Below are 23,724 nucleotides of genomic sequence, written 5' to 3'. Positions count from 1 at the left end.
AGGTGCCATAAGTAACGTTCAAAAATACTGCGTTTGTAGTGACACCACATGGCCGTCAGGTGAACTGCACCAGTGACCTGCTGCTCGCTCGTCCTATGTCCTTGTACGTACACAAACAAGCATCAACATCGCCCCTGAAACACTGGATGTTTATCAGCATATTATGTCCAGAGGAGGTCAGAGGTCAGACACGTCAGAGTCTGTGTGTCTCATTCTGCCTGACAGCAGGAGTGTGCGCTGAGTGTGTTCGCCTGTGAGAGCTCTGAGGACGGATGGAAATGTGTGGAAGGCGGCCTCTGGCTGTGCAGGTGAAAACTGAGATCATGTGATGAGTTTGTAGTTTGTTGATTTCTGTGAGCTGAGTGGAGTGAGGAGGACGATGAGAAGGCAGATACAATAAGAACTGTAAACGGTGATGAAGGGCCAGAAGCACGCCGTGCATGTTGGGGTGTGTTGTGACCGCAGGAGTCCAACAGCGAGGCCTTACAGTTTAATTTGTGTAAAAGTGAAAGTTTAACAGTACACCAAGGCCACGCCCTTTTGTGTAGAATCGCACAGAGCACAATGTGGGATCGTAAACATGTCTAGAACACACTGACTATGAGTTTGTGATGATCGGATGAGCAGAGTCTCTGGGAAGTTCAAATAGGAAGCCTGAAAATGCAAAATTGGGTCATTTTTTTATACATTCAAAAAATGATGGCGGACTTCCTGTTGGGTTTTGAATATGGGTGTCAGAGGATTTTATGTAGGTCCTGACATGGTTAGCATATCTAAAAATGTTCATACATGTCAGAATAAAATCTCTTGAGGGGGGGCCTTTGAAAGAATTTCATTAGTGTACACTGAGACATCAACGTTTGACGGTATGCTGTGGCCACGCCCTTTAATGAAGAATCTTGGTTTCACATAACTTTGGATCGTAAACATGTCAAGAACAGACTGAAAACAAGTTTGTGATGATCTGATAGTGTGCCTCAGGGAAATACACTCAAATAAGTATCCTGTGAAACCTGAATTTGAAGCATTTTTCTTGTATTCAAAAAATATGGCAGACTTCCTATAAGGTTTTGAATATAGGTGTAAGAAGATTTTATGTAGGTGCTGACATGGTTAACTCATAAACATTGTCATGTATGTAGGACATAAAAACCTCCCTGGGGAGGCATTTTGGAAAGGTTAAAAGGGGTACGCCGAGACATAAAAGTTTGACCGCTGTGGCCATGCCCTTTGCCCAAGCCCAGCACAGTTTAGCAGATGGCTGTTCCGTCATGAGCCCGGGTCTGCTGAAGATTTCTGCCTGTTAAGAGGAAGTTTTTTCTTGCCACGCTATGACGGATTAAGCTGGGCTCTTGTAATATATCCATCAGTAAGGTCCTTTACCTGCTTTTTGTAAACATAACAATGAGCATGGTCTTGTTACCTGCTCTTTTGTTAATGTTAACAGACAAACAGTAAGGTCCTTTACCTGCTTTTGTAAAGTGTCTCGAGATAACGCCTGTTATGAATTGACGCTATATAAATAAAGATTGATTGATTGATTGATTGATTGATTTGATGAAATAACGTGAAGAGCACAAGTTGAGATCTTCAACATGTCTCGAACACACTGATGCTGAGTTTATGATCATCGACTGAACCCCTCAGACAAGTTGGTTCAAATAGGTAACCTGTGAAACGCTAATTTGAAGCATTTTTCTTGCATTCAAAAAAAATTGGTGGACTTCCTGTAATGTTTTGACTTTCATTGTGAGGGATTTTATGAAGGTCCTGACATAGTTAAATGTGCATAAAAAATGCCACTGAGCCATTTAGCCACACCCACTTATTATACCCACATGATCATGTGTGTGACGTTTGGTGAGTCTACGACTATATTAAGCCCCTCAAAAAAGTACTTCCTGTTTGCAGAGAACGACACGTCTGTATGGGGAAAGTGTTTGACGTTTGAGCTTGAAATGGTCGTATGGCCTCAGTGTTAGGACGGTCCACACCCGTTTAGAGGAGGATACAATGTACTTTGTAGCTGTAGCTAGTGCTAATTCAGAAGCAGTGACTTCCTACTGTCAACAGATGGCGCTGTGAGTAATACAGAAATTTGAAGCATGGATATGTTCAAGGCAGACCCTGGATTGTGCATCACCAATTTGGGTGATTTTTGAATTCAGCATGGCAGACATGCATTTCAGCATTTTACAAATATACAAAAATATAAAATTTTTCACCGGAGCCGATGACCTTGACCATTTTGGTGAGTTTTTGTTCACGTTCAGTCACTCAAAAAATGACTGCAGAGTGGCGGAAGAATGAAAACACTATTAAGGGATACAATAGGATCATTCACACTTGGTTTACCTTCAGGAGGTCCAGAGGTTTTAATGGCTCCGCTGACCTGATTGGCTGGTCCAACACCTACAGAGGTCACTGCTCTGCACCTGATCATATACTCTGTGTTTGGACTCAGATCACCCACTGTGACCTCTCCAGGTTTTGATGCTGTCTGTTGTTTCCATCCTTCCTCTCCACTGACACAGAACTCAACAGAGTAGGAGGTGACGCTCTCTGATCCAAACTTTGGTGGATCAATCTTCAGTCTCACACTGTTGTGGTTTACGTCTCTGACTGTGACTGTTTCAGGCTTTGAAGGCGGCTCAAAGTTCTTTGTGACAAGACGGTTTTTTTTATAAAGGTAGATGCTCAAACCTTCCTGTTTCTCATTTGTTATTCCCACTGCCATGAACTTAATGTTCTTGTTCTCCTGGTTGGCCTCTGCAAAGTCACTGAACACTTCTGCTTTTTCCCACATGACATCTGCTACTTCTGTAGAAGCATACCATTGTTCCTTCTCTATATCCTGAGTCTGTGGATCTTCAGGGTTTTCTGGTTTTTGTCTTAAGTAATCTGACAAAGCTGAGAGGTACGGTTCATTGATTCCCAGTGAGGTGAAAACAAAACACACAGCATGCTCTGTTCTTCGACTTTCTTTGTAAAGGTCATTCTCAGATGTTACAACCTTTGTGTTCTTCATCATCTCTGTTAAAGACAATAATGTGTCGATCTCTGTCTCTTTACAATCCATCCACTCATTCAGGTTTTCACTGTTGAATGGAGAAGAATGTATTTTCCTCAGGACATCTGCGAGCACAGCCTCCTCTTCTCCTCCTCCTCGGATCGATGGAAGTTTCTTTGCCAGAGTTTGTTGGAATTCTAGTTTGAACTCAGAGCACCTACTTTTAAAAGTTTTAATCTTTTTGCTGATCTGTGGGAACTGCTGTGCTGTGGTGGTTCTCAGTGCATCGTTACACCTCATTTCCAGCTCACTGAGGTCCTCCAGGACACTCTGTGATTCTTGAACTAAACCTTCACTTATCTGACGTACAAGTTTAGCAGCAGTAGAATCTAACATTGTCAGAGGCAGCAGCCAGACCTTTACTGGTACTGCGTTTTCTCCATTGGCTCCCAGCAGTTTAGGCAGACTTTGGTAGACTTGTACTGCTTCCTGGAAAGATGTTGGAGTTTTCTCAAGAGAAAAGTCTCCAAAGAAACTGCAGGAGAACTTGTCAACACTAGCTTTGTCCTGTTCATCCATTTTCAGTGAACCGTCACCCTCGATAGAAAGAAAAGGAAGTTTCTTGATCGCTAGCTTCAAGTTTCCCTCAATGTGTTGTTGATCTTCTTTTTGAGAAACTTCACGGTCAAAGACAAAGAAGGCTTGTGCCCCATAAAGAATCGCTGTGACTACATGTGTTGCTAAACCTTTCTCAAAAACATTCTGGTGCTTCATATTTCCTGTTCCAAGATGATTCATCGACAGTTCCCTGACCTTTGTAGTTGCTTTGTACTTCAGTGTTACTCTGGCTTGGTTTTTGGAAGTCTTGCTGTTGTTCATGTATTTGGCTGATCCACCAACCTCTACAAGTCCCCCCAAGAAACTTGCCTTCAGTGATGCTTTAACATCGAGTGCAGAGGATTTATCCTCAATAGATTCAGAGGCAACTATCTCAAATTCATTATATTTCTGTGGTCGTTCTCCAACATCCTTCATCAGGTCACCACGGTCCCACAGGGTGATTCCTGCAAAAGAAGAAGCAATAATCAAGTTCAGCTTTTAGGACAGTATAACAGGACAAGCAGTTATGACCCAGTGTTTCCCCAACCATTATATTAGTGGCCAACGTCAACAATGTCCCCCCCAGACCCCCTTTGATGGTCAACTTAATTTTGTTTAATTTTACTTTCTATATAGCATCAGATCAAAACAGAAGTTTTAAGAATACCTTTCCTATATAACAGGTCTGTACCTTGTCCTTTTATTAAACAAACTAAATATCCTTGTGTTGATTGATTGAGTTAACTTTCATTTGTCAAAGGGACCATATACAATATTAAACCTAAATGTTGCCATTTGATGTATTGCACCAGTTAGCTTAGAGCTAGCTTACATCTGTCTCTACATGGTCACATGTTTACAATTATCCTCTGCTCTCTGCATCGTGTAAGGAGGAGTTTCACCCTGATACACGCACACAGGTGAGCAGATTCACCAGCAGACGAGAGCAAAACATAGAAAATATAAAGAGCCAATGAGGCAGGAGTTTGAGTTGTGTGTCAAGTTGTGTCTCACTGATGCCCATGCAGTAATATTAAGAGCGTAACAACCATCAAATAATACAGTCGTCCTCTTAGTTGACTTCAGACTTTTCTGTGTGTGTCACTCTGCTGTCACTCTGGGGATGCACTGTGGGCATGATGCATTCAGGGGCGCTCAGATACGAGAGATAAAGCAACAAAAGCTAAGCTGGACAGGAAATTTCACTATAAAATAATTATTCAGTTGTTATATTGGCTGCTGTCATTAAAAGAAAAACATGAACACCATCCTTTAAGTGTCTGGATGGTTCCCCCCCCCGCCAGAACTATATACTGTATTTAAGGGAAACACTGGGACAACATACATGGAAATGTTATTGGATGTTATTATTTAATCATTATATAATTTAAATCTCAGTCTACAGTACCAGGCACGAGTAAGTCTTTGCGGCAGTCGTACAACATCCCGAGGCTGAAAGGCCGACCGAGAGCCGCCACCTCCATCGTCTCACCGGCTTCAGAGGCCATTCCTTGGTCTTAACTGCACAAAATACACTACAGGAAAATAGTTTTTTTTTTAATCACCACAGCACAGATCTTATTGGACCATTTCAAGTGGAAATCTATTTCATGACTCGAGGTGGCCGATATATGAAAAACATCTATATATCACACGTTTTTTTCACAGAGATCTTAAAACAATGTTTGTCAAGCAGATCATCAGCAAGAAGTAACGCTCATTCTGGGAAAGTTCAAAACATCTAAAGACTCTTTAGAAACAACCTGACCCACATTAGCAAATGTACTGAAACGCTGCCTGTGCTCTTTTAATTCAAGCAGGACGCTGAGACAGCAATAAATGAATGAAAAGACACGGAGGATGACCACAAAGATTTACAAAGCTGCCACATAGAGACATAACAACTAGAATCAAGAAAACTGCCAAAATCATTCATTATAATGGAGCTTTGGTTGTGCATTTCCTCAGTAATTAACACTACGTGTCTGCAAGATGCATAAAACCCCTCGGGGAAGAGTAGAGCTGTATGGTGACAAGAAACACCAGAGAACTGTACACAACAATGGTGAAAAGTTTGGAAACCAACTTAATCGATAAAGTCCTTAACTACCCACATCTGCATGATGTTTTGTTGTTGTTAAACAGCAACAAACATGCGTGCCTCAATAACTGTTGAGAGATTGTTTGTTCATAAGTCGACGTGGAAGCTTTTAGAAACAAGTTTGAGAACGTTACATCCGTGCTCGGTGGAAAATGATGGATAAACGGAGTAAGGACAGTGATGATGGGTTGTTTTGTCCACCGGTAATCAGACGTGTTTGTTTACTTATACAAATCAATGTTTTCTACTTCTGTGTTTTACACGGTCTGATGTTGTGTTACCTTGTGAGCTCCCTCTAGAGGTAACAGACGTTGTGCAACTGCAAGTATGTGAACGTTAATCTTCTCGACGCAGCCGTTTGTTTACATGTATGTGAAGTTCAACAGCAAGTGTATTTGAGCCTTTACTAATAACTTTGAGTAAAAGTGAGCCAGGGCGTGCGGATGTGGCTCAGTTGGTGGGATCAGTCATCTCTGAACCAGAAGTCAAAGGTCAAAAGTCAAAGGTGTCTTACAGAAAATACAGAAACAGAGAGGATGAAGAGAAATACACAGACAGCGAGGATGAAGACAAACTACTTCATTGGAACTGCTGATTAAATTTGATGGGCTGTATGAGGATTGAGAACTGGAGAATGAACAGTACCAATTAATTTATATGGCTGCTAAATTCTGAACACAATGAGGAGTGTCTGGATTTTGACCTATGTGCAAGGTGTGACGATAACTGTTTATTGACTCTCCTTTGTCCTGATGCCATACAGTGTCATTAACTTTAATATGTAACTAGACAAGGGATAAGAACAGTTATCTGTTAGAACACAGATAAGAAGGGTGTGGAGGTCTGATTATTTCAGCAAACAGATATCCACATATAAATCCAGATTTCTTATTGTTCTGGTTTCTAGTTGTTGTGTCAGTATAATTCAGCAGGATTTGGTGGCACACAGGAAACATGTCCTGATTTGAGCAACAGGTGTAACATTGGATGAAATGCAATCTAGGGACCCTTCAGATATCACCTCAGTTAATCTTTTTGTTAAAACCTAAAGTCAGCCACTGTGCATGAACATGGACAAGTATTTCTAAATCATTGTCAGACAACAGCCAGGGAGCTTGAAGACAGTAAATCTGACACACATACTTTCTAACTTGGATTGTCTTCTTGGTCATTAAAGAAGTATAAACAGATAATTTAACTTTACGCAGATGACACTCAGTTATATCTTCTTGTCACTTAAACTGATTCTTAAGTGTAGTTTGCTCACTAAATTGCTTTGAAGACATAAGGTGTGGTTTGCCTAAAATCTAACATTGATAAGAATGAGACATTTGGATTTAGCAGACACAATCTCACAGATGTTTGAATGGAAAACAACATTAACGTCATTTAATCTAAATAAAATGCAGCAGACATTCAGGAGTATTTACATTCCAAATCTAAAATGTTAAAGCCCAACACAAGAACTATCTAAGGTTTGATTGGGCCAACAGCTGACCTGTAGGAAATCATGGATTTCTGTAACTTGATCGACACCTACCTTTCTGTTGAAGCAGTATTTCTGAGAACGGCTGCGCCCTCAAATGTCCGTGCAGCTCTGACAGATGTTCAACAAACTTTTGTGCATCAGAAAGCTATCGCAACTCTGGACCTGCAGAGAGAAGAAAAGGCAAACTTAATGGAACCTGAAAACACGATATTTGGTTCATTACAACAGTTTAACTCTACTTATTCTGCTCTGTGTGGAACTTAGAGACAAATAAAAAACACATCAGTGTACTTACAGTAGAAAGGTGTGTGATCCTCTGAAGATGTTCTACGATTTCTGCCTTTTTATTGGCTCTGAGGATCAAACTCCACCTGATCGTTAATCAGTGTAATAAAAGATGAGACACCAGTTGATTTCTCAGAAATGGTTTGACTTGTAGTCACTGACGTTGGAAATGACGTATGCACAAAAAAACATATATATATTCCAATCCTGCTCAAATTTTGTGACGTAACTCTTTCCAAAGTGAAAAGGTCAGAGCCTGTAGGTGAGGATCAGGGCTGTAATGTTGGAGTTGGCTGGTCAGTGTTATTCAGGTGATGTTGGTAAGAATACCAGTGAAGCAGTTTTCTTCCTCTTTGGGACTTGAATTTTGCTCTACAATTGTTCTGCACCTGTGATCAATTGACTTATATTCTCTTTTATTGAGCTCTAGTCATTCACTGTGAGAATAGCACTCTTTTGTAGGATTTGTATTATTTTGTAATCTCTGTGTTTAATCAATTGTGTTATTATAAAATAAAAGGAAACCTTCCATTGTAAGGACTTTCCAACAAAAACCCTTTTCCTTTTAGATCTTATATTTTCCTCTTGTTGGACCACGACGGACCAAAGGGACAGAAGACTAAGGTAAGAAGCTTTTTGTCCCCATTGTTCCAATACCAGAGAGGAAAACATAGACTGGGGAGGGACACTCTGCTTTAAAGTGGTTAGGACCCACTAGGGTGTGAGAGACCCAAGGAGAGTCCCCTCCAGGTAACGGCTGCGAAAGAGGCCTTTCCAGTATTAACAGCCTATGATCTGACCATAGAGGGGAATGACTTCAAAACTGTAATAACTCAATAACTTTAAAGGTATAAAAGCTGAATAAACTGTGTATTTCTTTAACCGCTCCTAATAACCAATAGTGATGTTCTAGTTCAAGGCAGCAGCCATATCTTTATGAAAGGCAGTTATTGGTCCTCCTGACGAGATTCACACTCGGCCCAGACCGACCAATCAAAGTGAGGCAGGGTCGAGGTTTCAAGGTCAAGTAGGACATAAGAGCAACAAACTAGGATATTAAAATAATTCCTAAAAACGCCAACTGCTGAGCCGAGATCCCCGCGCTCTCACAACACATCCAGTACTGTTAGCATATTCTAGCCTCATCTGTTATTCGCTAATGATCCCTTAATCTACTAGTTTAGTGAGGGATAATCCACTAACATGCTTTAATTCACATGTTAATGGGTTTAGATATGATAATAATAATAATACTATCCAATATGATTGTTTAAACGTCTTACCACTGAAAAGTGGATCACAAACTGTCCACTCTGCTCCACTCATAGTACTGCAAAAGTCAACTGCTCACTTTGGGGAACTAATGTGAGGCTCCATGAACTGGCATTGCTGTGTGTGTGTATATATATATATATATATATATATACACATACACACACACACACACACACACACATACACAGTCCCTTGGCGTGAACAGAGCTGTTGTAACTGTCTCTCTAAACTGCACTGGAATCAACACTTAATAAAATCACATTTCTCCAATCATAGAGCTCTCTCTTTTTGTGTCTGTGAATGGATTTACAGTTTTCTCTCCTCAGACTTCCTTTTTCTCTTTTGTATGTTTCTCTCACACAGACTGTCACCATGCTGTCTTTACAGAGACCTGAGTATAGACTTGTTTGTCTTGCGAGTGTAGAACTCTGTCATGTCTAGACCCGGACTACATCTGTGTATTAATTAGATATCATTTATAAATCTCTGCCAGGTCTGGAGGTCTTAGTGCATGTCCAATGAGCCTCTGCTTCCAGAGGTATATGGCACCCTCTTGTGGTGGTTTTATTTATAGGACATGTTTTGGGTTGTTTAACAGGTGATAATGACTTTTATTGATTTCACCACATTTTCCTGAGGAAGATCTCAGAGATCTGCGTTAAATTGAATTGGGAGTTGTGCAGTGTACTTACCTTTTTTTCTAAAAATATATGCAACACCACAACAAAATACAAATGTAAACAAAATGTGCTCACAGAAAAATCTGTCAATATTACAGTGTCAGTTATCACAGTAAGAAACAAAAAGTAGTCCAAGTTAAATAAACCGTTTCATACAGCAGATATTTCATTAATCAATATAGACGTGAATATTTTCATCTCTCAAGAAGAAAAATACATTTCATAATAAATTAGGTGTTTATTCTGTATCATTATATCCACTAGGTGAACATAGGAGATCTTTAAATGTCCTACATAAAATTTGAAATCATATTAAATCATTGTAACTTACCTGTAAAGTAGCTCAGAGCTCAGTGGTAATGGACAGAGTCTCTCTCTGTCCCCTGTAGTGTATCAAACTGTATGCAAATGGGAGAAGTATCCGAGTGCTGTACTCCAGGTAATATCCATAGCTGTGATCCTTGTCCTTGGACTTGAAAGGTGATAGTCTGGTCAAAGGCCTCTGAACATCAATTCCATTCAATTTCACTCTTGGGGTAAGGATTCGATTGAGAATTGATTTTCGATTTAAAGCAATACTGGACTCATTGATCCAAGGATTCAAAGTCTATGTATGCATTAGTTCATGCTCCAGGTTTGCCAACCTATAAAATACAAAAGGTTTGAATGACAGATTGAGAAAACATAATGAAATGAGTATTTATTCATTTCATTATAGAAACTGTTAGATAGGTCGTATCTTTTATCAGGGTCACTTTGGAGTCTCCGCTGTGATGGTGATGAGCTGTACTGGGTTTTACTCAGAGCTGTTCCTAATACTCAGCCCTAAATCCAACCAGATACGTGTTTGACCCGTCATCGCTCCATTAACGCAGCAGAGCTGGAAGGGTTCTACTTGATTCAAAGTGTGTGCCTTCACCATAGACTGTAAATATTCATGTTTGAAGCCTGAGTGTCCACCTGCATTGATCTCATTTGTTCCAGACTGAAGGTTGTCACTTGGCTTTCACTGGCTCTGCTGTGCAGCGTCTCAGCTCTGTCAGTCCGCAGCCACCTGTAGCAGATACACAAAGCTTATTGTTGTCGGATGCTGGAGCACAGCAATGAATCACAGAACAGATCAAGGAGGTTTGGCTTTGGCTGTTCAGATCAATGACTGTATGTTCTTTGTTATTCTGATTTATACCACATACATCGTATTATCATACGCTGTCCAGACTGTACAGTAATCTATAATTACAGCACGCTCTACATATCTGGTGGAAGTTCTGGGTAACTCACTGAATATACAAATTAAGAACATCTCTCAGTATAACTCAGGACCGTTCACATGACGTTACAGTTTAGCTTTGATCACAATTTCTCCTTGTCAAAAACAGTTTCAATATTTAAATAATATTGAAAGTACAGTTAAAAATATTGTGTAACATTACAGCTCTTATTAGGTGCACAAATAAGCAGTATTAACAAGTACATTTAAATGTAAAATGAAGTTAGTTTACCTGTTTGTTGGGCATCATCATCGTCAATGTCTGGAACTGGTGTTGTAGCATCAGCGACTCCTGCGTTTCTATTTGGTATTTATCTTTTTCACTTCTATTTTTCTGATGTTGCTGGTGTTGATTTAGAATTAAGTTTAGCAGCAGCGCTACAAGCATCACTATACTGCTCATAATTCTAATAAATCACATTTTGACATTTTTTGATAGTAAGTTTGTTTTGCATTTATGTTTAACATAGTTTAGGTTATAATTTAGATCTTACAGTAAGAAACCACACAAAGTAATAAAAGATAAAGATTAAATAAACTGTTTTATACAGCAAATAGGCTATTTCATATACTGTATCAATACAGATGTGAATCTTTTAATCTCTCAGGGAAAATAATATGTTTAATGATGAATCAGGTGTTTATTCTGTATCTTTATGCCACATGGTGACTGTAGGACATATTTAAATGTACCAAATAATTTTTTTAATCATATTTAATCATCTTTACTTACCTTTAAAGTAGCTCAGGGCTCAGTGGAGTCCCTCTCTGTCCTCTGCAGGGAGTCAAACAATATGCAAATGAGGCGAAATTTCCTCCATTTTAAATGTCATTGACAGCTCTTTTTACCGACCACACACAACAACAAAAGTCCTGTACATGTTAAAAACAACTTACCGCTTGTTTTTTATCATGTTTGAGGCAGAAAATATCCCAACTGAAGAAGCTAGCTTAAACATCAAAGAGGGAGAGAATGACAGAACGTCTGTCCGACTCTCGGCGGGAGTTTTGCTGCCTTCAAGGTCTCCTCGGAAACATCGGACGTCCCTGCTGTACAGCCGTAATGACGCATTCAAGTCCTCTGGATGAAAAAACAGCAGCACACATGGACGCTAGGAGTAAGCTTTTATGTTTTCGTTGCTGAAATTTCACTCTGTGACGTGGCTGCTGCATGTTTCCTTCATTTCTGATCACAGAGGAAGATCACTCATTTAAATAAACATTGTGGAAAAAGGTTTTGGTATTAATACTTTACATTTAATAACTCTGGACATAATTACAAAGCGTGACCTTCATATTTTTAATACACACACACACACACACACACACACACACACACACAAACAGGCTAACTCTCTCATATTAACGGGATTTGTGTAAAAAAATAAACCTGATTAAACATGAGAGTGACAATATGACTCTACAGCCTGAAGGCAACAGACAACATGCTCATTTTTTTTTATCACTTAAAGGTTTTCAGTAAAACGTCAAAGTATAGCAGCTTAAATGTGACAGGAAATCATTACTCTGATATGAAAACAACGATCTCTAAACGTCTCCTCCTTCTCTGAGCACTCATAACTTCTTGATTTGAATCTGCTGTAAATGACCGCAGTATCATGTGGTGCAACACTTCTTCCTAGCAGGCAGTTCGTCAGAGGCAGCCCGGGCCCAAATTCGGGCTAAAAATTGTCCAGTGTGTAGCAATCCAAAGTTTATGTTAACTTTCCTCAAATAAGTTCTTATCAAGCAGCAGTAATGTCCAAATGTCCAACTTTACAGATGCAGTTCCTCCAGTGTCCACTAGAGTCTGTCTCCTGAAGTGAGTCAGTCTCCATAGAGCTCTATGTTAAAATGTCCAACTTTACAGCTGCAGTTCCTCCAGTGTCCACTAGAGTAAACACCATATCCTGATTATGATCAGAACCAGGATCAGGCTCATAACCCGGGATACTCAAGTCCATGTCAACACACTTCATGAGCATGCTTGATGGATGGGTAGCGATAGCCTCCTAGCTAACATCTGAAGCCCGGGCCTGGATTCATCAGCCATCGGCTTTTGGAGCAAACTGAAAACTAAGTTATTGGACCTGGGGGTCAGATAATCGAGCTTCCTTCCAAGAAATGGCGGGTATTTAGGTGTAAAACAAATGACGGATGACCTATGTTTTTACTAACCACGGAGCTTGGACTCTCGCTCATTGTTATCACTAGTGTCACTACCCCTTATTATAATAAATTATTGTTATTGTTTATTTGGCTCTGTTCCATTGTTGTGCATTTGGGTCTTATTCTGAACCGTAACAGACTCTGCACAGATAAGGCGCTGTGGTATTGATAACATTTTGATTAAGATGATCGGGGGACGTTCACGAGTGAAATCAGTTGGTGTGTGGTGTGTTGATGTTGCTGTGTGGCCGCACACCACACACTGTACAACCAAAACTGTAAAACCACAATGTTCCACTTCCTGTTTAATCATCAGTACAAACGAACATTCAGTTCAACTTGAATGTCCCTGAATGAAAATAGTTCTGGAATGAAAACCAACCAGTTGAGACTAAGAAGGAAATAAATCTGTTTAATAACTTGAAAACAAACATGACACATTATCAGAGACTCACCTCGCAAAGCTTAAGGTGAAAGATGGACTGTGGTCTCCTCGTATATACCCCCTCCGTGTTTTCTCCTCGTCAGCTCCCCGTCCAGCCTTACCTGCCCTCTCGTGTCCTGTCGTCTCCTCGTCACTTTGGATTCACCTCACGCCTGCTGGAATTGGGTTTTTGGATCGTCACCTGGATTTTTGTCTGCACTGCCAACCACAGAGCTTGGACTCTCGCTCATTGTTATCACTAGTGTCACTACCCCTTGTTATAATAAATTATTGTTATTGTTTATTTGGCTCTGTTTCATGGTTGTGCATTTGGGTCTTCTTCTGAACCGTAGCAGAATAATCTGGCCAAACATGGACCCAGCCGACCGGGAATAAGATGCTAGCTTTAGCTCCCTGCAGTTTGCTATTTCCTCTTAGGGAATCATGCTCGAGCAGCATGATCAGGTCCTTCGCGGCATGGTTGAGTCACTACAGGTGATCACAACAAGTCTCAATCGAGTTGAGGCTCAGTTAAACCCCGTCCAACCAGTTTCTGTCATGTTGATTACAAACGCTTTTCCCCGTGGCTAGTAAAGATACCGGTGATCTTTAAAGGTCAACACTTACCTCCTGAGGTCCACGCCGCCTCCTTAAGACAGGCTCAAAGCCTTTGTGGTGTGAGGGGCTTTTTAGAGAAAAGTTGCCTACCTCAGTGGACAATTAACATCTAATAAAAAAAATCAGTCAGAAATTATTTGTAAAGTTTTAGAAGATTTATTGAAAAATCAAAAAGGGAAAAATCTGACAAAGTCTTTTAAAATTCAAACACAAATCAAGAAAGTAAAATGTAAAAATGAAGGTAAAAATAAAAGATTAAAACTTTGAACCCGAGTTTGTGGACACTTTAGTCCCAAAAAGTGAATTTTAAGAATCAGAGTGACGTGGAGTCTTTTAGTGAGAGTAAAAAAAGCCTCCTGATCATCGTGTCAAAGTCTTTTAAAACCAAACTGTCTCTTTGTCCAAAACCTTGAAAAAAACATCAACGATGCAGCTGCATCAACTTCAGAATTTGCAGAACTTATCAAATGACAGGTTTGTATCACCATCGGTTCAGGATTATATAAAAGATGCAAACATGAATAATATGTGAAAGCAATAAAAAGCAGACATGATTATACGATAAACAGATTAAATGGTAATAAATGAAACAAACTCAGATATGGTAAAAACAAATTCAATAATTACAAACAACTTTATGATCTTTAAACACCCAAAAATAATAATTACGTTAAAATAAGAAGGAAAAATCACAAATTCAATACCAAAGTTTTCTGAGCTTATAAAGCTGCAGACTTGTTGACACAGGTTTTAACATTTTTCAGAAATGACTTGATGGTTCTAGTGAAGAAAGTGGTCGGACATTTAAATTGGACTCTTGATTTCATACATATTTGTAATTGTCCTTTTTCTTGGTTATAAAGGAAATGTCAACATTCAGCTCGATTGCTCCTCTGTCCCCTGCTGGTCTGTTTTCACAAATCGTTTCCTGCCAGAGCTCGCTTGTATATCTACACTGATGATGCTCGTAGCTGGTTTAAAAAAGCAACCATGGCCTCCACTTGTAGGCAGCGTTTGTTTATGTCTCATGAGGGCAATGGTGTCCATCCTGGTACTGTGGATGTTTTTGTTGTTTCTGAGATGACAACAATGATCCTCTTCCACATCTAATGACTTCTGTTTTGATATTAAGCATCTTTGCCTGAAAACGTCAAACTGAATCTATTCTTTTTCTTGTGATATCTGTCAGACATCGTCATGAGTCGTCTTTGAGCAGCTTTGTTGGCCATCCTTTTGCTCTGGTGTTTAAGGAGAATTCAGTTTAGTCTTTGTCTCTTGGTTGTAGTCACAGTGCTGCATTCTCAGGTTGAGGTTGTCTGTTATTGGTTGCTTTTGTTGCCTGTTTGAGCCAGATTAAAACCAAAGTCAGTATCTAGACTTTCGTGGGGTTTCTCTCCTCTGTTTACTTTAGCCATGATCTCTGCTTGTTCTCTTATCTTCATCAGGGACTGAACTCGTTTCTGCCAGCCTGGTTTGCCCTCAGATTTCTCTCCTTCAATGAGCGTGTCGATGTAGTCTGGAGTGGAGAGAGGATCTGGCTTCAGTGCGATCTCTTTGAGTCTGTTCAGACACTTTGCAGATCTCTGCATCAGTTCCTGTATCTCGTCCTGCACAGTTTTATATTCAGTCTTCAGTTTTCCAATCAATGCCTCAACAGGTGACTTGGCCTCTTTAGCTATGTCATACTTCTTTTTCAGTTCTGCAATCGTTTGTTTTTCTTTAACTTCTTTATACTCCCATCTGTATTTCATGCTGAAATGCACTTTCCAGAAACATTTACCTGGACACACTGTACAGTGTCCATCTGGTCCCATTGCACAACAGTTAATTTTGTCTTTGTCATCTGCAAAGGCACAATTATTATGACAGGTCACGTGACACTGCTGACAGTTGGTGAGGTGTACTCCAGTACCAGAAACATTTACCTGAAAAGGTTTCATGACAGTGATTTCAAACTCAAAGTTCTCATTTCTGCTGATCTCTGCCTCGAGCTCCTTCAGTTTTTCACCCTCAAGTTTGGCTAACCCAACTTTAACCTGCTCCTGCAACTTTTCAACTGAATTTTCGATCTGCTTTCTTTCTCTGAGGACCTCCTTTGTCAGTGTCAAGCTTTTAGTTTCTATTTGATTCAAAGCATCAAAGAACCTCTGCATGCTTTTTGTCCCCATGTTCCAGAACATCTCATCAAAGTTTCCCTCTTCATCATCATCACTTTTGCAGTCTGCAGCTGGTGATTTGTTTTCTGCAAACAAAGCTGAGTTATTGAATTTGAAGTGAATCGGCAGCCCGTCTTTTGTTTTTTGACACGGGACACCTGCAGTCTTGATCGCCTCCAGAACTAGTGGGCGCTGACCATCAGCAAACGTCACCAGAACCCTGATGTTTTCTGAGATGTCTTTGCCAAAGATTGAGAGCACAGAATCAAACACATATTTCTGTGTCGCTGTGAGTCGAGCTAAAGAGGCCTGAGCAACAAAACACACAGCATCAATCTCACTTACACCACGCTGTGAAGAGAAGAGATTCCTCAGCTGTTCTGTGATCTCCCTGTCTCTCTCTATGCCTCTTGTATCTCCAAACCCTGGAGTGTCAACGATGGTCACTGAGTAATCTATTTTAAAGCCTTCCTGGTGGTTGATTTTGTACACAGTGACTTCAGAGGTCTGGCTTTCACCTTGTGATCTGGACTCATCCTCTTCAATTAATTTAAACCTGAAATCATCCTTCCACTTCACTCCAACAATGTAGTTGATCATTCCATTGATCAGAGTCGACTTTCCTGATCCAGTTGCTCCCATAAGCATTATTGTTCGGATCTGTTTCATGTTTTCTCTTCCAAAGTTAAACCTGCGACATCCATCTATGTTCATGTCTTCTTTTTCCACACTCAGTTTATAAACTGAGGGTGAGGCATCTTTTATTTTTTTGCTTTTCTGTTTGAGTAATTCTGCAAGAGGATTGGTCTTTGTTGTGCAGACTTTCACAGCGATGCTCTCCTTGCTTCTGCCAGCTGCACCACAATCACTCAATCAATCGTACTCCACCATGTAGCTCAAAATGTGAACACGTTGTCCAAGCTCAGCAGGTTTCTTCAAGCTCACCGATATCTTACTTGAGTTGGTAGGAGTGCTGTAGGGTAAGGTTTTAATTGAACCGCGGATCTGATTGGCTGGTCCAACACCTACAGAGGTCACTGCTCTGCACCTGATCATATACTCTGTGTTTGGACTCAGATCACCCACTGTGACCTCTCCAGGTTTTGATGCTGTCTGTTGTTTCCATCCTTCCTCTCCACTGACACAGTACTCAACAGAGTAGGAGGTGACGCTCTCTGATCCAAACTTTGGTGGATCAATCTTCAGTGTCACACTGTTGTGGTTTACGTCTCTGACTGTGACTGTTTCAGGCTTTGAAGGCGGCTCAAAGTTCTTTGTGACTAGACGGTTTTTCTGATAAAGGTAGATGCTCAAACCTTTCTGTTTCTCATTTGTTATTCCGACTGCCATGAACTTAATGTTCTTGTTCTCCTGGTTGATCTCTGCAAAGTCACTAAACACTTCTGCTTTTTCCCACATGACATCTGCTACTTCTCTGAAAGCGTACCATTGTTCCTTCTCTACATCCTGAGTCTGTGGATCTTGAGGGTTTTCTGGTTTTTGTCTTAAGTAGTCTGACAAAGCTGAGAGGTACGGTTCATTGATTCCCAGTGAGGTGAAAACAAAACACACAGCATGCTCTGCTCTTAGACTTTCTTTGTAAAGGTCATTCTCAGATGGTACAACCTTTGTGTTCTTCATCATCTCTGTTAAAGACAATAATGTGTCGATCTCTCTCTCTTTACAATCCATCCACTCATTCAGGTTTTCACTGTTGAATGGAGAAGAATGTATTTTCCTCAGGACATCTGCGAGCACAGCCTCCTCTTCTCCTCCTCCTCGGATCGATGGAAGTTTCTTTGCCAGAGTTTGTTGGAATTCCAGTTTGAACTCAGAGCACCTACTTTTAAAAGTTTTAATCTTTTTGCTGATCTGTGGGAACTGCTGTGCTGTGGTGGTTCTCAGTGCATCGTTACACCTCATTTCCAGCTCACTGAGGTCCTCCAGGACACTCTGTGATTCTTGAACTAAACTTTCACTTATCTGACGTACAAGTTTAGCAGCAGTAGAATCTAACATTGTCAGAGGCAGCAGCCAGACCTTCATTGGTACTGCGTTTTCTCCATTGGCTCCCAGCAGTTTAGGCAGACTTTGGTAGACTTGTACTGCTTCCTGAAAAGATGTTGGAGTTTTCTCAAGAGAAAAGTCTCCAAAGAAACTGCAGGAGAACTTGTCAACACTAGCTTTGTCCTGTTCATCCATTTTCAGTGAACCGTCACCCTCGATAGAAAGAAAAGGAAGTTTCTTGATCGCTAGCTTCAAGTTTCCCTCAATGTCTTGTTGATCTTCTTTTTGAGAAACTTCACGGTCAAAGACAAAGAAGGCTTGTGCCCCATAAAGAATCGCTGTGACTACATGTGTCGCTAAACCTTTCTCAAAAACATTCTGGTGTTTCATATTTCCTGTTCCAAGATGATTCATCGACAGTTCCCGAACGTTTGTAGTTGCTTTGTACTTCAGTGTTACTCTGGCTTGGTTTTTGGAAGTCTTGCTGTTGTTCAGGTATTTGGCTGATCCATCTACCTTTACGAGTCCCCCCAAGAAACTTGCCTTCAATGATGCTTCAACATCGAGTGCAGAGGATTTATCCTTAATAGATTCAGAGGCAACAATATCAAATTCATTATATTTCTTTGGCCGTTCTCCAACATCCTTCATCAGGTCACCATGGTCCCACAGGGTGATTCCTGCAAAAGAAGAAGCAATCATCAAGTTCAGCTTTTAGACAAAGTGTAACAGGAGAAGCTGTTGGGACAACATCCATGGGAATGGTATTTAATGAAGTGATTCAATGATTTGAGAGGAAAAGATTTTTGAATTTAAATCTCAGTACTACAGTACCAGGCACGAGTTGGTCTTTGCGGCAGTCGTACAACATCCCGAGCCCGAAAGGTCGACCGAGAGCCGCCACCTCCATCGTCTCACCGGCTTCAGAGGCCATTGCTTGGTCTTAACTGGACAAAACGGACAACAGCTTGTTAAGATTGTTTGGTACATCATCAATCAATCAATCAATAATCCTCTATTCATCTCGCAAACAGAGAAATTCCAGTTTGTGCAGGGAGGGCACTGGTTTGTTGTGACTGGTATCGTGCTGACACTTGTTTCTTCCCACTCTCTCGCAGCAGCACACAGAGAGTGGGAGGGGGAAGTCATTTTAAGTCACAACACTTCTCTTAGTGGAGGAGTTGGCTTCCTCCTCTCCAGGTCTTTTACTCCGGCCTCACTGGAGCTCGAGCATTTTATCGAGGCGAGGTTGCTTTTAATGAAGGCAGGGTTCGACCTTTTTACTGCGGTTTTCATCAATGTGTACGCTCCAACAATCGGTGTAGAGAGGAAGCTGTTTTTACAAACAGTTAATGATGTTTTAAATGGCTGTGCCCCGGAGGATTTTTTATTCTTGGGGGGGGATTTTAACTGTACTGAAAATGCGTCTTGAGATTGCAACCATGCTGAGCCGCATCCAGTGTCCCAACACGTGCTGAGGCAGCTGGTCTGCTCTCACGGCCTGGTGGATGTGTGGAGAAGGATGCATGCAGACTGCCGTCAGTGCACATGGTCCCACCTCAGAGAGAGTAGGATCTCCTCAGCTAGGCTCGACCGTATTTATTGTTTTAAGCATCATTTTAATATTGTTAAGATGTGCAGTATTGTCCCTGCTGCTTTTACTGACCATGCTTTGCTTTTTGTCCCTGCTGCTTTTACTGACCATGCTTTGCTTTTATGTCATGTTTTTATTCAGAACATTTTACAGAGAAGCGCTTATTGGCATTTTAATTCAGTTTTAACGTTTGATAAACATTTTAGAGAGGTTCTTATTTATTTCTGGGATGTTTTTAGACAGAGGAAGGGAGAGTTTAGTTGTCTTAGGCAGTGGTGGGACCATGGTAAGACTGAGATTAAACTCCTATGTCAGCAGCACACCCTCAATGTCACCAGAGACATCACCAGATCTATGAAGGACCTGGAGACTGATATAGTGGAACTAGAAAGACTGAGCGAGTCCACAGCAAATCGAGGATATGTTGAAATCCTCAAAGTCAAAAAGCTAGCTTTAGCGGACCTGTTGGACGGTAAAGTACAGGGTGCACTGGTCAGGTCCCGGTTCCAGGCCATCGCAGAGATGGATGCTCCCTCTAGCTTCTTCTTCGGCCTGGAGAAGAGGAGCAGGCAGGGGCGAGTAATCCACTCACTTTTAGCAGACACAGGGCAAAATCTGACTGAGCCAAGCCAGATCAGGAGGCGAGCTGTCCAGTTTTACTCAAACCTCTACTCAAGCGAGTATGAGGAGGAGGAAGAACTGATGGAGGAGTTATGTGAAGGACTGCCTCAGGTCTCTGAGGAGACAAATAAACAGCTCAACAGGCCGATCGAGATGCAGGAGCTAAAGGCTGCACTGCAGGGCATGCAGGCGCGGCGTGCTCCCGGCATAGACGGCCTGTCTATCGAGTTCAACAAAGCCTTCTGGGACATATTTGAGAAAGACTTTATAGAGGTCTTCTATGAAAGTCTGACCTCTGGCTCTATGCCCATGTCCTGCAGGAGGGCCGTAATAACGTTGCTCCCTAAGAAGGGTCACCTGCAGGACATAAAAAACTGGCGCCCTGTGTCTTTATTGTGTGTGGATTACAAGCTCCTGTCCAAGGTCCTGGCCTCCAGGCTGGGGAGGGCTATGGAGCAGGTCATCCACCGGGACCAGACCTACTGTGTGCCCGGCAGGTCCATGGTGGACAATGTCCACCTCATTCGGGATGTTTTTGACGTCTCCAGCTCATTGGGCTGTAACACTGGTCTGATTTCTCTAGATCAGGAAAAGGCTTTTGACCGCGTTGAACACAGTTTCCTCTGGAAGGTTCTGGAGAGGTTTGGGTTCAGCGCTGGCTTCATAGTCCAGATCAAGGTGCTGTACAGGGATGTTGAGAGTGTGCTGAAGTTTAACGGTGGTCTGTGTGCTCCTTTTAGAGTGTGTCGAGGCGTCAGGCAGGGCTGTGCTCTGTCCGGCATGCTCTACACGCTCTCCCTGGAACCCCTCCTCCACAAGCTCCGCTGCAGCCCGCACGGCTTGCTTTTACCTGCTTTTAACACTAGCGTGGTTTTAAGTGCGTACGCGGACGACATCGTGGTTTTTATTGACGGCCAGAGGGATGCAGACCTTTTAATTAGCACAGTAAACAGTTTTAGCAAAGCATCGGCAGCGAGGCTGAATTGGTTAAAGAGTGAAGCCCTCGCTGTCGGTGAGTGGCGTGAAGGCCTCCCAGTTCTTCCCCAGGGTTTAGCCTGGAAGAAGGGTGGGTTTAAGTACCTGGGGGTGTTCCTAGGAACAGAACAGATTATGAAGAAGAACTGGGAGGGCGTCACAGAGAAGCTGGAGGGGAAACTCTCCAAGTGGAGATGGCTGCTCCCTCAGATGTCTTTTAAAGGTCGAGTTTTGGTTTTAAACAACCTCGTAGCATCCCAACTGTGGCACCGCCTAACCTGTGTAGACCCCCCGTCAGGCCTGCTAGCCCAGATCCAGAGGAAGATGGTGGACTTCTTCTGGGACAGTCTACACTGGGTGCCACAAGGGGTGCTGTTTTCAACCAAAGAGGAGGGGGGACAGGGCCTCGTCCACCTGGCCAGCCGGACAGCCACTTTTAGACTCCAGTTTTTACAGAAGTACCTCACAGGGCCGGCTGATCTGGTGTGGAGAGATGTGGCCAGCTGCTTTCTCAGACGTGCAGATTTCCTGGGGCTGGATGCTGCTCTGTTTTTGATTGATTCTAAATTTTTAAAACTGTGGGCTGCCTCCGTTTTATCAGGGTGTTTTTAAGTCTTGGGCCCTTTTTGATTGTAAAAGGTGCCCAAAGGCTGACTCTCTGCACTGGTTGTTGAATTAACCATTGATTCACAGGGCCAGGCTGGACATCAGCAGCAGCATGACCCCCAGCCTGACGATGGCGCTGCTGAAAACAAAGACCCTGAGCCTGCAGCAGCTGGTGGACGCAGTGGGGCCGGTGCTGGGTGACGCCTGGGGTCTGGGCTCTCTTCTGGGTCTGCAATCCGTCCGGGTGGCAGAGAAGCTCCTGGAGCTGTGGCGCCAGAGACTCTCTGGGAAAGAGAGGAGCCAGCTCACGGGCTATGGGCAAGGAAAGGCCAAACCAGACCCTGCAGACCCCTTCCCTGACATCTCCCTGAGCCAAGCCCTGGGAGAACTGACCGGCCCCCTGCTGGCTACAGCACACAGTGAAAAGCTATCACTGCATAAAGCAGATAAAAAAACACTGCACATGAACTGTGTGAAAGCTATCCACAAGGTCGGACTGTGCAACCGCCCCCCCACTGTGTGGTCCAACAGACTGGGAACCAGTGGAGCGGGCCCCCAGTGGAGGATTTTATATAAACCTCCCCTCAAAAAACGGACTGCTGACCTCCAGTGGAGGATTTTACATGGTGCTGTCGCCTCCAATGCTTTCATCGCTGTTCTTAATCCTGCTGTTTTAAACTCCTGTCCGTTCTGTGAGCTGAAACTGTTTTCCATGTTTTTACTGAGTGTCAGAGGCTCTCCAGCTTCTTCTCTCTTTTAACTCTGGTTTTTAGTTTCTTTAATGTGGTTTTACTGAGAGGGTTTTTATCATGGGAGCTGTTTACAAAAAAGAACAAAAAGACAAGTGGCAGCTCCTGAACTACCTCTCAGGTGAGGCCAAGATGGCGATCTACCTGAGCAGGAGAAACCGGGTAGAGAACCGAGACGGACAGGAGGCCAAGGCGGTGTGGCTGACCAACATCAGGGCCAGACTCTGGTTAGAGTTTAGATTTTATAAACACATTGGAGACTTGGATACTTTTAAACAGTGTTGGTGTTTTAATGATGTTGTTTGTTCAGTTGTTAATGATGAGTTGCTGTTTGCACAAGTTTTTATGACCTGAACTGTCTTTTAAAAACAAACTGAAATTTTTATGCATTTTGCACTTTATGAAATTGTGAAAAAATGAAATTGTGTAAATAAAGTGCTTGGCAAAAATCAAAAAAATCTCTCACTCTCTCTCTCTCTCACTCTCTCTGATTCTCTCTGTCTCTGTCTCTCTCTCTCTGTCTCTCTCTCTCTCTCTCTCTCTCTCTCTCTCTCACTCTCTCTCTGATTCTCTCTGTCTTGTGTTAAGGCACAAAAAGCTAAAAAATGAAATCCAATAAAAGAAGCTGTTTGCACGTATTGTCGTTGTCTCCTCTCTCTCGTCTTGTTCATACTCAGCTTGAATATTTGATCTCAAGTAACCTGCAATTCACTGCACATTATCTCTTCATTGTCCACATTATAATCCTCTGTATATATCCCCTCCTACTACTTTGAATTTGTATATATATTTGTTACTATTTTATTCGGTTTTTTAATTAATTTAATTAATTTTGTACTGCTGATGCTGCAGCAATGCCCGAATTTCCTCATTGTGGATCAATAAAGTTATATCTTATCTTGTCTTCAGTACTTTTATTTAATCATCTTTTTATGTAATTTATTTGCTGTGAAACAAGTTAATAAAATCTGATAGAGTCTAAGTCGAGGTTCAGATGTCAGAGATCGAGGCGTACTCACATTAAACTTGATCGCTGAAGAGTTTCAGATAAACTTTCCTCTGTGAGCTCTGTCACGTACGCCGACCTGCTGTTGT

General features: G+C 41.9%; 2 protein-coding genes across 2 annotated transcripts in view; both read right to left on the bottom strand.

The window, feature by feature from the left end:
• Positions 1-7,830, bottom strand: part of LOC306827318 (uncharacterized protein) — a 22,541-nt gene extending 14,711 nt beyond the window's left edge. Inside the window, exons 1-3 of the mRNA XM_079349033.1 lie at positions 7,496-7,830; positions 7,252-7,362; positions 5,019-5,131 (exon numbers count right to left, since the gene is read on the bottom strand). Of these exons, the coding sequence (XP_079205159.1) occupies positions 5,019-5,118 (100 nt within the window). The 5' untranslated portion in view covers positions 5,119-5,131; positions 7,252-7,362; positions 7,496-7,830. The remainder of the gene's footprint in view (positions 1-5,018; positions 5,132-7,251; positions 7,363-7,495) is intronic.
• Positions 1-23,724, bottom strand: part of LOC306827322 (cytolytic toxin-alpha-like) — a 26,327-nt gene extending 2,603 nt beyond the window's left edge. The window contains exons 1-3 of the mRNA XM_079349045.1: positions 23,649-23,724; positions 18,919-19,031; positions 2,356-4,074 (exon numbers count right to left, since the gene is read on the bottom strand). Of these exons, the coding sequence (XP_079205171.1) occupies positions 2,356-4,074; positions 18,919-19,018 (1,819 nt within the window). The 5' untranslated portion in view covers positions 19,019-19,031; positions 23,649-23,724. The remainder of the gene's footprint in view (positions 1-2,355; positions 4,075-18,918; positions 19,032-23,648) is intronic.

This window comes from Symphodus melops (assembly GCF_947650265.1).
Source record: "Symphodus melops genome assembly, chromosome: 7".
In the NCBI taxonomy this organism is placed as follows: domain Eukaryota; kingdom Metazoa; phylum Chordata; class Actinopteri; order Labriformes; family Labridae; genus Symphodus; species Symphodus melops.
This window is presented reverse-complemented; position numbering and strand designations above follow the sequence as displayed.